The sequence below is a fragment of the Sorex fumeus genome, unplaced genomic scaffold, assembly GCF_029834395.1.
Source record: "Sorex fumeus unplaced genomic scaffold, SorFum_2.1 ptg000055l, whole genome shotgun sequence".
NCBI lineage: Eukaryota > Metazoa > Chordata > Mammalia > Eulipotyphla > Soricidae > Sorex > Sorex fumeus.
The window spans coordinates 4,044,267-4,059,850 of NW_026606112.1; the positions used below are offsets into that span (position 1 = coordinate 4,044,267).

At 43.4% G+C, this 15,584-nt stretch overlaps 1 protein-coding gene across 4 annotated transcripts in view; it reads right to left on the minus strand.

Annotated features, from left to right (window-relative positions):
- Positions 1–3,999: 3,999 nt before the first annotated feature.
- Positions 4,000–15,584, minus strand: part of KLHL5 (kelch like family member 5) — a 78,299-nt gene continuing 66,714 nt past the window's right edge. For all 4 annotated transcript variants that reach the window (XM_056125618.1, XM_056125620.1, XM_056125619.1 and 1 more), the window contains exons 8-11: positions 13,808–13,970; positions 10,364–10,576; positions 8,595–8,766; positions 4,000–4,533 (exon numbers count right to left, since the gene is read on the minus strand). In XM_056125618.1, coding sequence (XP_055981593.1) covers positions 4,477–4,533; positions 8,595–8,766; positions 10,364–10,576; positions 13,808–13,970 — 605 coding nt within the window. In that variant the 3' untranslated portion in view covers positions 4,000–4,476. The remainder of the gene's footprint in view (positions 4,534–8,594; positions 8,767–10,363; positions 10,577–13,807; positions 13,971–15,584) is intronic.

Here is a 15,584-nt window from a genome sequence, read left to right on the forward strand (position 1 = left end):
GTGGGCATGGCTCCCACATACCAAACTTTTGGCCTTTTAATTTCTTGGTAAACTTGGTCCCAAGTTGTTGGGGTCCGGCCAAAGGCACAGTGGCAATTTTGGGGTGTCAGGAAACCTGAAGGCACCATCACGCTGCTGATGCAGGGCTAAAGATTTTTATTATATAAGAACATGTCAACTGCCAACAAGATAGTCTTTTTCCTAATTAGGATTCTTTTTCTCTTGTTCAATTGTTCTGATACAGTTAGTTGTAAGAGGAAATGTTCCTGATTTTAGAGGGGAAACTCCTTTTACCATTCAATATGGTGCTAGTGGGGATTTTTTATAAGTGTGTTTTTGTTGCTTCTGGGTCATACCTGTCAGTGCAGGGGGTTTGGTGCCAACTTCCGTGGTACTTGAAGATTCAATCATTAAATCCAGGACTCTGGATGCAATGCGTGCACTCAGCTTTTTGAGCTAGCTTTTTGGTCCCTTTTGTGAATGCCTTTGTTTGTTTGTTTTCTAGGGGATGGTCAGGCCTGGAGGTGCTCAGGATTTATTCCAATCTGTTGAGTGATTTTAACAAATGAAAATTTTCCTTTCTCTTCTTTTTTTAAATCATAAAAGTTAGACTTTAGGGTCAGAGTGATAGTACAGTGAGTAGGGCGCTTGCTTTACACTTGTCCAACCCACTTTCAACCCCTGGCACCCCACAGGGTCTCCTGATGCTGCTAGGAGTGACCTTTAAGTGGAATCAGGAGTAAGCCCTAAGCACTGCTGGGTAGGGTCCCATGAATCCAAAGGAAAAAAAAAACCAGTTGTTTTTTTCCATTTTTTGCCTACTGAGATAATTGGGGTTAGAGAGAGAGCACAGAGGTAGGGCGTTTGCCTTGCACACGGTGGAGCCGGGTTCAATTCCTCTGCCCCTCTTGAGGAGCCTGGCAAGCTACCGAGAGTATCTCGCCCACTTGGCAAAGCCTGGCAAGCTACCTGTGACGTATTCGATATGCCAAACACAGTAACGAGTCTCACGATGGAGACGTTACTGGGCCCGCTCGAGCAAATTGATGAACAACGGGAGGACAGTGCTACAGTGCAGTGCTATTGAGATAATTATGTTCCCCACCCCCTTTCATTCTATAATATGGTATATCTTAGATTTTTTTTTCAATATTGAACCATGTTGGCATTCCTTTGGTCTCAGGTTTGTTTTGTGTTTGTGACTTTTTGGGTCATACTTGGTGGTGCTCAGGGATTACTCAGTGCTCAGGGAACCAGAGATGAAACTGAATTGGCTGTGTGCAAGGCATGTACATAACCCCACACTCCCTCCTGCCCCTTAAGTTTGTCTTGGTGTGTAATTTTTTTTTTTTTTGCTTTTTGGTTCATACCCAGCGATGCTCAGGGGTTACTCCTGGCTCTGCACTCAGGAATTACTCCTGGCAGTGCTCGAGGGACCTTATGGGATGCTGGGAATCGAACCCGGGATGGCCGCATGCAAGGCAAACGCCTTACCCGTTGTGCTATCGCTCCAGCCATTTGGTGTATGATCTTTAGTCTAACTTTGCTATCAAGGTATTGGTGATCTTATATAATGATTTAGAGGTATTCACTCCTCTATTTGAGGGGAAAGATTAAGAGTAAATTTAGCATTTATTCTTGCAATGGAGGGCAGAATTCACCAATAAACTTATTCCTAAATTCTGTTGGAAGGCATATTTGATGGCCAATTCAATTCCTTTACCTGGTATAGGTCTAATATTTTAAATTTTGAACTATACCCAGTTGTACAAAGGGATCATGCCTGGAGGAATTCAGGGGGCCATATGCAGTGCCAGGGATTAGAACAGGGGTCAGCCATACAGAAGCATGTGCTTTAACCCTTGTACTCTCTCTCAGGCCACTTACATTTCTTATTTAAATAGTTTGAGGCACTGTGTTTTAAATCCTGTTATTCAATTTCTAAGCCAGGTTTTTGTTTGTTTTGTTTTTGGGTTACATCTGGCAGTGCTCAGTGGTTACTGCTGGCTCAGGAATTACTCCTGGAGGTCTCAGGGGACTATATGGGATGCTGGGGATTCAACCTGGATTGGCCATGTGCAAGGAAAGCATCCTACCACTCTACAGATGCACTGACCCTGGAAACCGAATTTCTGATAAAGGTGCTGCTGGTATAAGTTTTACTTCTAAAATGTGTAAATATTTACTTTTCTTATTAAATGATAAATCTTTCCTATTTAGAAACACTGACTCTTATACCAGATTACCTGCACCAGAAGCCCTGCTTTGCAATGTTCTTGCCATATATAACGTGGGGGTAACCTCCATGTCTGTCATCAGGAAGAAAGGAATCTTAAGGTTAAGGATGAAGTGCAATAATGTGTTCAAATTCTTATTAGTTTCTTTGTAGCAAATTCTGAGACAGAATAAGCATCCATTACTAATTTCCCCATCATATAAGTCTCCCCAGTGTCAGAGAGGAATCTGTCACTAGAAAAAAAAAACCAGCTGTATTCATCTAGATTATCCTGTCCAGAAAGGAACTGTCCTGACTGTCCCACAGAGAAATAGAGAAAAGGAAGACCCTAGGAAAGGAGAATCATTTCTTTAATGTGAACCTGGTCTCTCCCAAGGGCCACAGGGATCCAGGAACTGGTCATAAGAGTATTTTAGAAGAATATGTCAAGTTTAAGTACTTGCTTTCGGTCGTAGGTGTAAGGTTTCACAAAAGTGACAAAGATGGTGATGATGTAGTTATTAAACAAGTGTCTAGTTTTAGGCACTTGCCTTGTATGTGGTTGCCCTGGGTTCGATCCCCAGCACCACATATGCTCCCCGAGTGCTGCCAGGAGTGACACCTGAGCACAGAGCCAGGAGTAAGCTTTGCGCACAGGCAGGTGTGGACCCAATACCAAATAAACATGTATCTGGCTTTGAAATTTGCTTCCAATACCTTTTCCTCTTCTGTCTTACGTAAATACAATCTCCCTCCTTGGCAGTAAAATAACTGAAATTCCTAACACAAGGAATAAGTGAAGCACTAGTACATTTCTCATACTCATTATTACTTTCTTAGCAAGAACAGAAGCAAAATGAGCACAGTTTTTCCTGGAATACAAGTGTTCAGCTTCTTGACTTTCAGTTCAGTTTCACGACAGAAACACATCATGAGCATTCAGCATTTGCTCACGTTTTAAAATTTGCCTTAGTTTTTAAAGAAAGCAACTAAAATAAAGGCAACCCTGATGTAAAAAAAGTAAAAACACTATACCACGACATTTTAAAAGATGAAAGTTTATATTCATTTTATATTAAGATATAAGTTAATGACTTATATCTAAAAGGATTTATCACAAAATGTTACTGCTCAGTGCATTTTTGCAAACAATAAACAATTCACTGAGAGTATTAACATTCACCTATGTGGTTAGAGTTTACAAATGTACAAAACTTTGGATAATAAACACTTTATACTGATTTTTTTAAGCATTCAATAGATCCAATTTTCCCAAACTGCTTGACTACAAAGAAGCACTAACGGTTGATAACTGGCAAATAGATGTCAGGCAGGGAAGGGAATTCAGCTTGGAGAACATAAGAACATCTGAACAGTTTTGTTGATATCAAAAGACAAAATCAAAACATCTTCCACAATATAAAAACAAATTCATATAATATTAGTTTGATTAAAGAACATTATAGATACATAACGTTTTCCCTACATAAATTGCATATCTCAATTTTAATACAAAACACTAGTTCTCAATCCCAATTTCAGAGTATCATAACTTGTAGTTCTTGGCGAATCTAGTTAGGATAATTATTTAAACAGACCTCAAAGATCATGATTTTATTTGGTCACTGCTGGTTTTTTTTTTTGCTTTTTGTTTTTTATTTTTTTACCCTTTAATGTTTTTCCTCCCGTTCCTTGGAGTGAGCCAACTTTAGAAATCAAATACATGACCCAAGCACAAATAAAATAGCTAACAATAGCTAATTCCTAAAAAAAAAAAAAAGAAAGAAACCAAAAGAACCAAAAACCTAAAAAGCAGTCTTTAGTGTATTATTAAAATAGTGGTGATGGTTAATAGTACAAATGAATTTGGATAAAATTAAACTCTGGTATGATAAAGTTAAAAAGAAAGCTATTTTTCATAAAAGTTTTATCTGGTGTTATCTGAAGTGTAATACAAGAGATCTGGAGAATGTCAGTAAAATGTGCTCAATGAATGAAATTCCCAGTTAGCACAGGTGGTATTTAGGAGATGCTGCTTTGTGGCGCCGGGAATGCATCTTCAAAACCCACCATGTGGACTCCCTGGGAACGGAAGCATTTCACGTGGCCCTGTCCACTTCTTTCTCTGCCAGGTGAGAGCTGACACTTCGTGCCCGGGGACGTGGCCTTATAAATTTGTTGAAAGTGCATCCACAGAGAAAGGAAAGAATTCAATTCATAAAGGGAGAGTCTATCTTCATTTAGCGAAGCCCAGTGGTCAGCTACGGTTTCACGGTCACAACACAAGCACCGGCTCTGCCCAGGCAGAGTGGAGCCACCTGTAAAGAAGCAGAAAGACAGACTGGTTGGGTCTTCGGTTGCCAACTGCTCACTGGCCGGCAAGGATGGAAGCAGTCCACAGAGCTGGCGCAGAGCCGCTCCCTTGGTCCTCACCAGCCCAGTCCCACCCTGGTCTCATCCCTGCGTTCCTCTTGTCAGAGTTTCTGCTACTACATCACTTGGGTGTACCACCTGACTACATAGTACTAAGTCTTCTATAAATGTAATTTCCCCTATCTTCTACAATTTAGATATAACTGGTGCAGAAAAATCCTTCCGGGTGTACAATATAATGATCCAATACTTGTACATATTGCATAACAGGTGACCTGGGGGTAGGGTGTGTGTGGGGGTTTGGGCCACACTCCACTGTGCTCAGGGGTCACTTCTGGCTGTGCTCAGAGGCCCAGATGATGTTTAATAGCTTGGGAACTGCTCTACTTGAAACACTATTCTGACCAAAATCAAGCATGATGGGTAGGAGGTAGCACTGCACTGTAGCACTCTCCTCCTGTTGTTCATCGATTTGCTCGAGCAGGCCTAGTAACGTCTCCATCGTGAGACTTGTTGTTACTGTGTTTGGCATATTGAATACGTCACGGGTGGCTTGCCAGGCTTTGCCATGCGGGTGTGATCCTCTTGGTAGCTTGCAGGGCTCTCTGAAAGGGGCAGAGGAATCGAACTTGGGTTGGCTGCGTAGACTGCATGCAAGGCAAATGCCCTACACGCTTACAAAAGTAACCTTGATTATTACGCGTTTCCTAATACCCATCAGGTCGGTTCATTCAGAGGAGACAAGCCTGCTTCTCTGCCATGGTGGAAAGGCTGAGCTCTTCACTCACTAACCACGGTGCAGCATGATACTCACAACACAAACACTGTCCTGCCAACTCCCAAGCAGTGTACATAAAGCTGGTGAGTGAACCTGGCCATGAGACAGAAGTGTGTGGAAGAACAGCAACTTAATTTATGGGTGCGGGATAATTTTAAATCTTTCACTTGCTGTCTTTCTTCTTCTTCTTTTTTTTTTTTTTTGCCCCAGATGGGGCAATTCATAGTGGAAAGAAATGTGTGCACAAAAACAGTTTTGATAAAAGGACAACTCTGGGACTGGATTGAAAGTACAGTGGGGAGGGCGCTTGCCTTGCACGCAGCAGATTTGGGTTAAATCCCTGGCACCACATATGGTCTTCCAGGTACTGACAGGAGTGATCCCTGAGCACAGAGGAATGAACCCTGAGCACTGGTGCCTCAAAAAGAAAAAAAAGATAAAAAGGGGGATAACTTACAAGTTATGATAACAGTGAGAATTTATGCATTGACCTAAGGGAATAGGTTGGTACCTGGAAATAGTACAAGGTTGAGTAGTAAGTTCCTTTGTACTGATGTAAGTGGTATTATGTAATCAAATACACATATCAAAATGACTCTGATCGGCCTGACACGCCTCTACAAAGACTGGCGAGTGGACTTTAAGAGCATGCAAGACTGGCTGAAAGAAAATCCTCAGCTGTTCTCCATCTGTATTCGCTGATCAGTTATAGCTCTTTGAACATATAACCCTTTTTATCTTTTTTGGTTTTGCATCCATACCTAGCATGCTGAGGGGCTACTTCTAGCCCAATGCTGGGGGGGGGGGGTGGCAAGGGCAAGGGAAGCCATTAAGCACCAGTAATGAAACATAGGCCTCCTGTTTACAAAACATGTGCTCCAGCCTGCTGAGCTATTTCCCCAGTGGTCCCTTACATTCTCTGTTTTTGTATCACACCTGGTGGCTCAGGGACCACACCTACCCCTGGAAGACTACACAATGCTGGGATCAAACCTGACCCTCCTGTCCACACAGCATGTACCTCAGCCCCCTGTCTCTCTAGCCCTATTAATGTACCAACAACATGCTAAGTGGAGCCAACCAAACTACCACTGTGTCACATCCATGGACCCCCATATCTATTTTAAGTCCACATCTATGTAAGAGCATTCTAGGTGTAACCTCCAATTGATTTAAATCAAACTGTGTTTGTAATTAGCAGCCTTAAAAAGAAAAATCCAAGACACCCGAAATCTACACTGTGAAGTAAGTTGTCATGACAACCGGCCAGAAAGTTTCACTTAGAGAATCAATTAAAAATGATGCAGTCATGGCGAATAATGGGATGGATGATGGCTTAAGCCAATGTCAACTTATCTCATTTTCTCTACAAACATCCTCTGGTCCCTTTTGTTGGCATACAGAAAAGAAAGCATTTTCCAGCTATTCTTAGTTTACATTTGGGTGCTTTTAAAAAAAGAGGGCTGGAGAGAGAGCACAGAGGCTAAGGTGCTTTGTCTTGCATTTTGCCAGCCCTGTTTTGATCTATAGAACTGCATCTGGTCCCCCAGCCCTGCCAAGAATGATCCCTGAGCAGAGTCAGGAGTAAGCCCTGAGCACCACAAAGTGTGGCCCAGTCCCACATCCCCAAATTTATTTGTTTTGGGGCCACACCAGACTGTGGTCATAGCTTACTCCTGGCTCTGCAAGCAGGGATCACTCCTGAATGGGCTCAGGTGACCCTATGGGGTGCCAGGCACGGAACCTGGGTTGACCCCATAAAAGGCAAGTGCTGCTCTATCTCCGCATACCCCATCCATACTATGCCCCCTATTTTAAAAAGGGGTGATGTGCAATAAATAAATAAATAAATAAATAAATAAAAATAAATAAATAAATAAATAAATAAAGCCACATGGCTACTGATTCTGATTTGGCCTAAAGTAGAAGTTTCAACTGCTGGCCATAAATTTCTTCATTGTTAGCTCAAGTCCAACAGATCTTAGAGAAAGAATCTCAACACCTTTGGGCCTTCTGGGTTAGCATTTATAACTTCTGCTCCATTGATGGGAGGTAATCACAATTGCTAGTGAAATCCTGCAGTGCTGACTCAAGCCCTGAAGGTCTTCCCTCCACACAGCAGCCTCCCTGAGTGAAGTCATTTACTTAAAAAAAAAAACAGCAGACCTCATGAAGTCCTAAGTCCCTTTACCCTCCTCCATTTTCCCTCCTTCAGCAAGCACTTCCCTGAAAATCTGTGTACCTTTGACCCTTCCATTGTCACCATCCTCTTGCTCCTTTGTCCTCAGCTGCTGCCTTGAGAGGTACGCTCTTGGTTCCCAACCTTCCCTCCCACTCCAATCCAGCCCTTCTTTCAGGGGAAAAAAGTGCCCTGCTAGTCTGAACTTCCTTTCTGCAACTGCAATCTCTCTCCACCACGCTTTTCTCCTCTACTGTGAAAAAAAGCTCTTGGCTCCAATTCTAACTCTACCATGTTTGCTAAGTGACTTGGGTCATGTACTGAATTTCTCTGAGTCTAGGACCCCTCACCTAGTATACCAGGCAAACAGAGGTACTGGCCTTCCGGGGTTGTTGGGAGGATTATAGTTCTTTCATATAATATAATGCACACAGAAGAGATTATTAATCAGGGACTAGTGAGACAGGTGAGCAGTCTGAAGCATAGGTATATATATATATTTTTTTGCCAAACCTGATGGTGCTCAGGGGTTACTCCAGGCTATGAGCCCAGAAATCACTCCTGGCGGGCATGGGAACCATAAGGGGTACCAAGAATCAAACCCAGGCTGGCCACATGCATGGCAAATGTCCTGTCCATGGTACTATCAACACAGGCCATGATTTGGAATTTACTTATGCTATGACACTTAACAGTTCCTTTTACTGTCTTTTTTTGGTTTTGGGGCCACAGTCAGAGATGCTCGGGAATTCCTGGCTCTGTGCTCAGGGATCACACCTGGCAGGTTTCAGGAAACTGTATGTGGTGCCAGGGACTGAGCACAGGTTGGCTGCACGCAAGGCAAGCACAACACCCAATGTACTATCTCTCTGCCCACCCTCTTGTTTTCTTGTTTTCTTGCAGTTAATGAAAAGTGGGTCTTTTTTAAATAGCTAATATGTTTCTGTTACAGACTAGACAAAACTGAGAGATGTTTAAACCAAAAGGATAAAAAGAAATGAGAACAGAGTAGAGAGAGTGTGTAGTAAGAAGTGGGAGGCTGTTTGTACCTGGGTCCACTCGTTTGTCTGGGGGTCGTAGGCCTCCACCGTATTCAGGTACGTCTGTCCATCATACCCCCCCACGGCATACAGCTTATCGCCGAGCAAACAGACCCCCACGGCGTCCCTGCTGACACTCATGGATGCTACTGCAGTCCACATATCGGTTTTGGGATCATATCTGAAAGGGAATTTTAGAGCTGGAGTTGACATAGTTCTCCCAGTACTGTGAGTAAAATCAGTCTGTTCCATCGTATTATATGCTATAACACACTATTTGACCATTTTAAAGGGAATGGTAGCAGTACTTTCCTGAGGATTTTTTATTTTTTTGTGGCCACACCCGGCAACACACACAGGCCTAACTCCTGGCTCTGCAGTCAGGGATCACTCCTGGTGGGCTCTGGGGGACCATATGTGGTAGGTAATGCGAACTGTACCCGGGCAGGCCTTGTTTAAGGAAAAAGGCCCTTCCTGCGCTATTATTTCTCACCGCCCTTCTGAAAGTTTTTAACTAGCAACCTTATCAATTTACTTAGGTGTCCAATATTTCCAGCACCAAAAGCACTCATATAAATATAAAAAAACTGCCTGAAGGTCTGAGCTTGTTTGACCTCTGAAACCTGGAGCCATACTTGGAGCTGCCCGAAACTTGGAGCTGCCCATAAGCTCACTCCAAGGCCTTTATCGTGACAGCGGTGTGTGTGGCTTACTCCTGACTCTGGGCACAGGGATGCTGGTGGTGCTCTGGAGACCATATATGGTGCTGGAGATCCAACCGTGGTTGGCTGGTACAGGGCAAGCACCTTATGCCCTGGACCATCTTTGTATCCCCTTTTATGAAGTAGCTAAAAGGGAACAGATACATCAGCCTAAGATGAGCTCCACTGTCTTCTAACAGTGAAGAACCTTTCATTGGGTTTATTTACAGACAGTCTGTAATTTACAAGACAAAAGTATACAGTTTTTCTACATTCCTTCCCTGGATTATAACATATAATAATTATCGTCTGAATATTTTTTCAATGTAAGTAAAATGCAGACATATTTTCTTTAAAAAAAACCCTTAGAAAAGATGAAGTCATGAAATTTATATACAAGTGGTACTACATGGAAAGTATCATGCTAAGCGAAATGAGTTAGAGACAGACAGACACAGAAAGATTGCATTCATCTGGGGAACATAAAGTAACAAAATAGAAGACTAACACCCAAGAATAGCAGAGTACCAGGTTTTAAGTACCAGGAGGTTTATTCCATGGCTGGGAGTAAGGCCAGCCGCACACGCTGGGGGAAAAGGCAGCTCAGATAGAGAAGGGAGGACCAAATAAAGGGTGTTGGGAGGATCCTCCCAGGATGGGAGATGCGTGCTGAGTAGACTCTAGACTGAACATGATTGCCACTCAATGCCCCTTTTTCAAACCACAGCACCCAAAAGGAGAGAGAGAACAAGGGGGAATGCCCTGCCACAGAGACAGGGTGGGTTGGGGGGGACGGGGGGTGGGAGGGATACTGGGATCCGTGGTGGTGGAGAATGGGCACTGGTGGAGGGATGGGTATTCGATCACTGTATAACTGAAACCCAAGCACAAAAAATTGTAAATCTACAACTGTACCTCATGGTGTTTCACTAATAAAAATCTAAATTTAAAAAAAATAAAATAAAACAAATTAAGTCATGAAAAAAAAACCCAACTCTGCTTAGTATTTCATAGAAAAATCATTGCCAGTAAACCTACATTTCACTTTTTGACCTAATCATGCTGGGCCGAGCTTACCTTTCCACACAGTCCGACAGCCGTGAGGTCAGGTTGGAGGCAGGTGCGTCGTGGCCTCCGATGGCGTAGAGGAGCCCATTCCACGTGGTCACGCCTACACCACCACGCCGCTTGGACATCTGTGCACACAGGGTCCACTTGTTGGTGTGTGGATCAAAGCACTCCACTGATTTCAAACAGGAACTGCCGTCACGGCCACCAACTGCATAAAGTCTAAATGGGACAAGCAAGATGGAAGAGCAAAGGGATGGGGGCATTAGAAAGACTGTCCCACAGAATGGGCAGCTCAAGTCAGGCCAATCCAGAAGGGTTAACTGATAAAAAAAAATCAAGTGGATGGATAGGAATTTTCTGTTGCCTGCCACTGACACAGTCCTATCCGGTAATCATGTTCTCCAAACATCTGAAAGCTGGCCCAGCAAAACCAGACCTGGGTCCTCGAACAGATTCCTTGTCTCAGTACACGGCATCACCACCAAATGAATTCTTCAAGTTCAAACCTCATAAATCCTTCAGGGTTCCTACTTTTCAGGAACCATACTGAATGCAACTAATGGTAGAGCTACTTTAAAATAGAAAAAGAAGCTGCTATTATGCAGAAGACAAAGTTTTCTGAGGGCATTTCACTGAGTTTAAGGTGACACCAAGAATGACAAAATTAGCGCGAAGAAGAAAGTTGATGTGTTACCAGTGAAATGATCTGCATACATAGATGACTGCACAAACACAAAAAAGAAAATCTGCCCGAAAGCAATGACAACTATAACACAGCTGACATCTGTCTGACAAGTCACTACTGATTGAACAATGCGCTGCAATTTTAGAGATGCTAAAATGTGGCTTAAAATAGAGACAAATTGGTATATAAATATATCAGGGCTTTCTTCTTTACCAGCTAAGACAGAACGTGGTTACGAAGGAAAGAGATGGACCTTTCTGAGCACACACCACACTAGGCTAGACCCTAGCCCTGGGTCATCAGAACCATCCCAAGATGCTCCCAAGAGAACCCGATGATTCCTACTGCCCACGTGAAGGAACAGAGCTGATGGAGATGAGGTACTTGCACGGGTCACCCAGTGAGGAGCAAAACCAGCATAACAGAGAGATAAGTGAGCAGCTAGACAGCTAGGATATACTTGTAAGAATGAGGAATGAACACATGAAATAAAGGTTTACTAAATGCGAACCATCATCTTTTCTAACTTATATCACTGCAGAAGGGGTGGGGAGAGAGCTCAATGGTCTGGAGCTGCTCTGTCAGCAGGAGCCAGGATTAAATTCCTGAGCACTGTTGGGTGCGATCTCTCAGCAACGAGCCAGGAGCAGCTGCCAAGCACTGTTGGGTGTGGCCCCACACAACAAGAAAAAAATAATGCAGATATGCTAATGACAGAACTGTAGCCTAAGAGATCTACATTATCAATGTACCACAACATTTTGACAGTATTTTACCCTAACATTAAAATAGGTATAAAAAACTTGAACATTTACTTATTTTTACTATGCATTAAAATCTTATTTTGATACACTGGCAAAGCCTTTTAATATAAATCTTTCTTTCTTTCTTTCTTTCTTTCTTTCTTTCTTTCTTTCTTTCTTTCTTTGTGTGTCAGGGCTTTACATGTGTAAGGCTGCCCTCTCAATTTTTTAAAAAAGAATAACAAATTAAATTCATCATATAAATGGTCACACATATTTAAATTTATGAAATCTCAGTTAATATTTAACTGCGTATTTATTCTCAAGAAATAGTGAAGTGGGCTGGAGCGATAGCACAGCAGGTAGAGCATTTGCCTTGCACACGGCTGACCCGGGTTTGATTCCCAGCATCCCATATGGTCCTCTGAGCATCATCAGGAATTGCATGAGCCAAGAGTAACTCCTGTGCATCACTGGGGGTGACCCAAAAAGAAAAAAAAATAGTGAAGTACCAAATTTCTGTTCACGAGACTCTTAACTATGTATACTTGTGTAAACATGAATATTCTGAAGACAGGTACCAGTTTTTGTTTTGTTTTGCTTTTGGACAACAACCAACTGTACTTGGGCTTACACCTGGATCTGTGCTCAGGGATCACTCCTGGTGGGCACTCTATGTGTTGCCAGGGACCAAATCTAGGAAGTCTGGGTACAAGGAAAAGTGCCCTACCTGTTGTACTACTGCTCCGGCCTCAAGACAGGTAACATTTTCATTCAAACTAAGTGTTTTTGGTTTTTTTTTGTTTGTTTGTTTGTTTCTGGGCTACATGCAATTGTGCTCAGGGGTTTACTCCTGGCTTTATGTTCAGAAATTGATCAGTCCTGGAGGTTACAAGGGAGCTGTATGTGATGCTGCGGATCAAACCCAGATTGGCCACATACAAGGCCCAGGTACTGTACTATCTTTTCAGCCCAACAGACACTTTTTTGAACGAGCATATATGGTTCTACTTTAAGGAAGAGAGACCTAAAAGAAACACATAATTAGTTTCTAGTTGCCAAAAGCTGTTGTCAATACCTTTAAAAACAAAAAAAAAGCTGCATCAATCATGTTGTCACTGTCACTGTCACTGTCCTCCTGTTGTTCATCGATTTGCTCGAGTGGGCCCAGTAACGTCTCCATTGGAGACTTTGTTGTTACTGTGTTTGGCATATCGAATACGTCACAGGTAGCTTGCCAGGCTCTGCCATGAGGGCGAGATACTCTCGGTAGCTTGCTGGGCTCTCCGAGAGGGGCGGAGGAATCGAACTCGGGTTGGCCATGTTGGTTGCGTGCAAGGCAAACACCCTACCGCTGTGCTATCACTCCAGCTCATCAATCATGTTATATCGAATATTTATATAAAATTTCATTCAACATGAAAACCATAAATTCAAAATACCTACATCTTAGAATAACAAGGCTGAGCTATTTCTATTCTGAACTATTATAACTTATACTATTTTTAATTATTTGAGTTTTGAACCATACCTGGTGATGCTCAAGAGCTTCCTCCTGGATCTGTGCTTAGAGAGGACTCCATATGGGGCTTGGGGTACCATATGTGGTGCCGGGATAGAAGTAGGTTTGGACATGTGCAAGGTAAGAGCCTCTACTCCTGTACTATCTCTCCAGACCATGAACTATTAGCTTTTTTTTTTTTGGTCTTATATATTGTTGCTATTTGTTTCTGGGCCATGTCCAGCAATGCTCAGGGATTATTCCTAGCTCTACACTCAGGAATCACTCCTGGTGGTGCTCAGGGAACCACATGTGGTGCCAGAGATGGATGTGGGCCAGCTTCAAGCAAGCAAATGTCCTACCCACAGTACCATCACTCTAGTCCTGAATTAGCTTTTAAAAGTTTTCGTACATCCAAGTATTTCTCTTCCACCATTTACATGTACCCCTTTAATCAATTGTTCCACAGCTTAGTACATTCTGTTTCCTGTATTCTGATGGAACTGTAATGATGTCCTTACTTGCCACTTAGCACTGCCACACCTACTGTGCTCCTCGGGGTTGACATAGTGGCAACAAAATTCCACTGGCGCGCTTGTGGGTCCCATCTCTCCACCGTGTTCAGGTAACTCCAGCCGTCGTGCCCGCCCACGGCGTACATGGGGCCTTCCAGCACAGCCACACCTGCGAGAGGACAGGGAAGGGGTCACGGCGCAATAGGGCTGCTCGGGAGAAGGACCAAGAGCCTCCACCAGGCAAATTTCTACCGGGGGCTGAGGACACAGCCATCTGCCGTCCTAGTGCTTCTTGGCCAGCCGTGGCAGGCAGTGATGGAGGAGAGCGAGCGCTGCAGCTCTGAACTTAAAAATAAAAAAGCAACATCCTGACGTCCAAACGCAGAAAGTTATTCAAACTACCACAGAGTCCTAGTTAATTCTGTCCCCAGTCATAAATGACCTAAGATTTGTGATGTCATTTAGAAAGCATCTATTTCCTTTTGATTTGGTAGAGACGATTGGGCCACCCCTGCCTGTTTTCGGGGCTTCTTTCTGGTTCTGGGACCCTTGGTGGTGCTCTGGGACCTTAAGCAGTGTGGGGATCTGGACCTGGGTCACAAGGATGCTTTAAACAGCTAAACTCTCTCTCCAGCCCCAGTCCTGTCTTTATTCAGATGCCTGAGGTTCTGCTGTTAAGAGCTGATACCACCATTTGCAGGTATGCATCATCACCAGGGACGAAGCCAGAGTCATTTGCTCACACACTCGACCATGACCGACTGAGTTTCAACCAAGTAGGCCCATGAGAGGGCGCTCTCCTCAGACACCTGATGTTTCACTTAGGAAATGAAACATGAAGTACACTGAAAGTATTGGTTATTAGAAAGCAGAACCGAGTAAAGGGTTGGGTTAGATCTTCCAGATGAAAGGGACATTTGAACCAAAACATGCATGAAATGAGCACACTAGGCAGGGGACATCTCTGGGAAAATGCTGGGATAGAGAGAAGTATGTATCAAGGCCCTGAGGCCCAGGGGAAACCAGTGTAGCCTGTGGGCTGTGTCTACACGAGTGGCTGCAAAGGGCCTGTGTACACAATGGCCAAGAGAGCGAGGGGAAGAGTGTGGGGAGGGGAGTATGAGACTCACATCCTGATAATAAAGTATCTGGGTTCATCTAAATGAGAGGGAGAGTGAGTGGAGGGGTTAAGAAGAGGTAAGAAAATCAGTCAGGTGAGATGTATCGCCTGAAGTTCAAACCAGAAATTTTACATTGGGAAATATTTTATCTTGGGAAATTGTGGTCACGTGGGATATAAATATTCGACATTCAGGGAAAACCCAAACTAGCAAACCATTTGTATCCTATCAGTGTTGGCTACTAAGGAGAAGCATGCTCTGTGTGTGTGTGTGTGTGTGTGTGTGTGTGTGTGTGTGTGTCTGTGTGTATTTACAACTATGCATAAGGTTTAAGCATGATTATCAAAGAAATCATGAGAGAGAAAATGAGAGTTCATCTAGTCCAGCCCCTTAAATAATATGTCCACTGTCCTCCCATTGTTCATCAATTTGCTCAAGCGGGCCCAGTAACGTCTCCATCGTGAGACTTGTTACTGTGCTTGGTATATCAAATATGCCACAGGGAGCTTGCCAGGCTTTGCTGTATAGGCGAGATACTCTTGGTAGCTTCCCAGGCTCTCCGAGAGGGGCAGAGGAATCAAACCCGGGTCACCCCGGTCGGCCACATGCAAGGCAAACGCCTTACGCACTGTGCTAATATGATGAAAAACAATTTTAGTAGC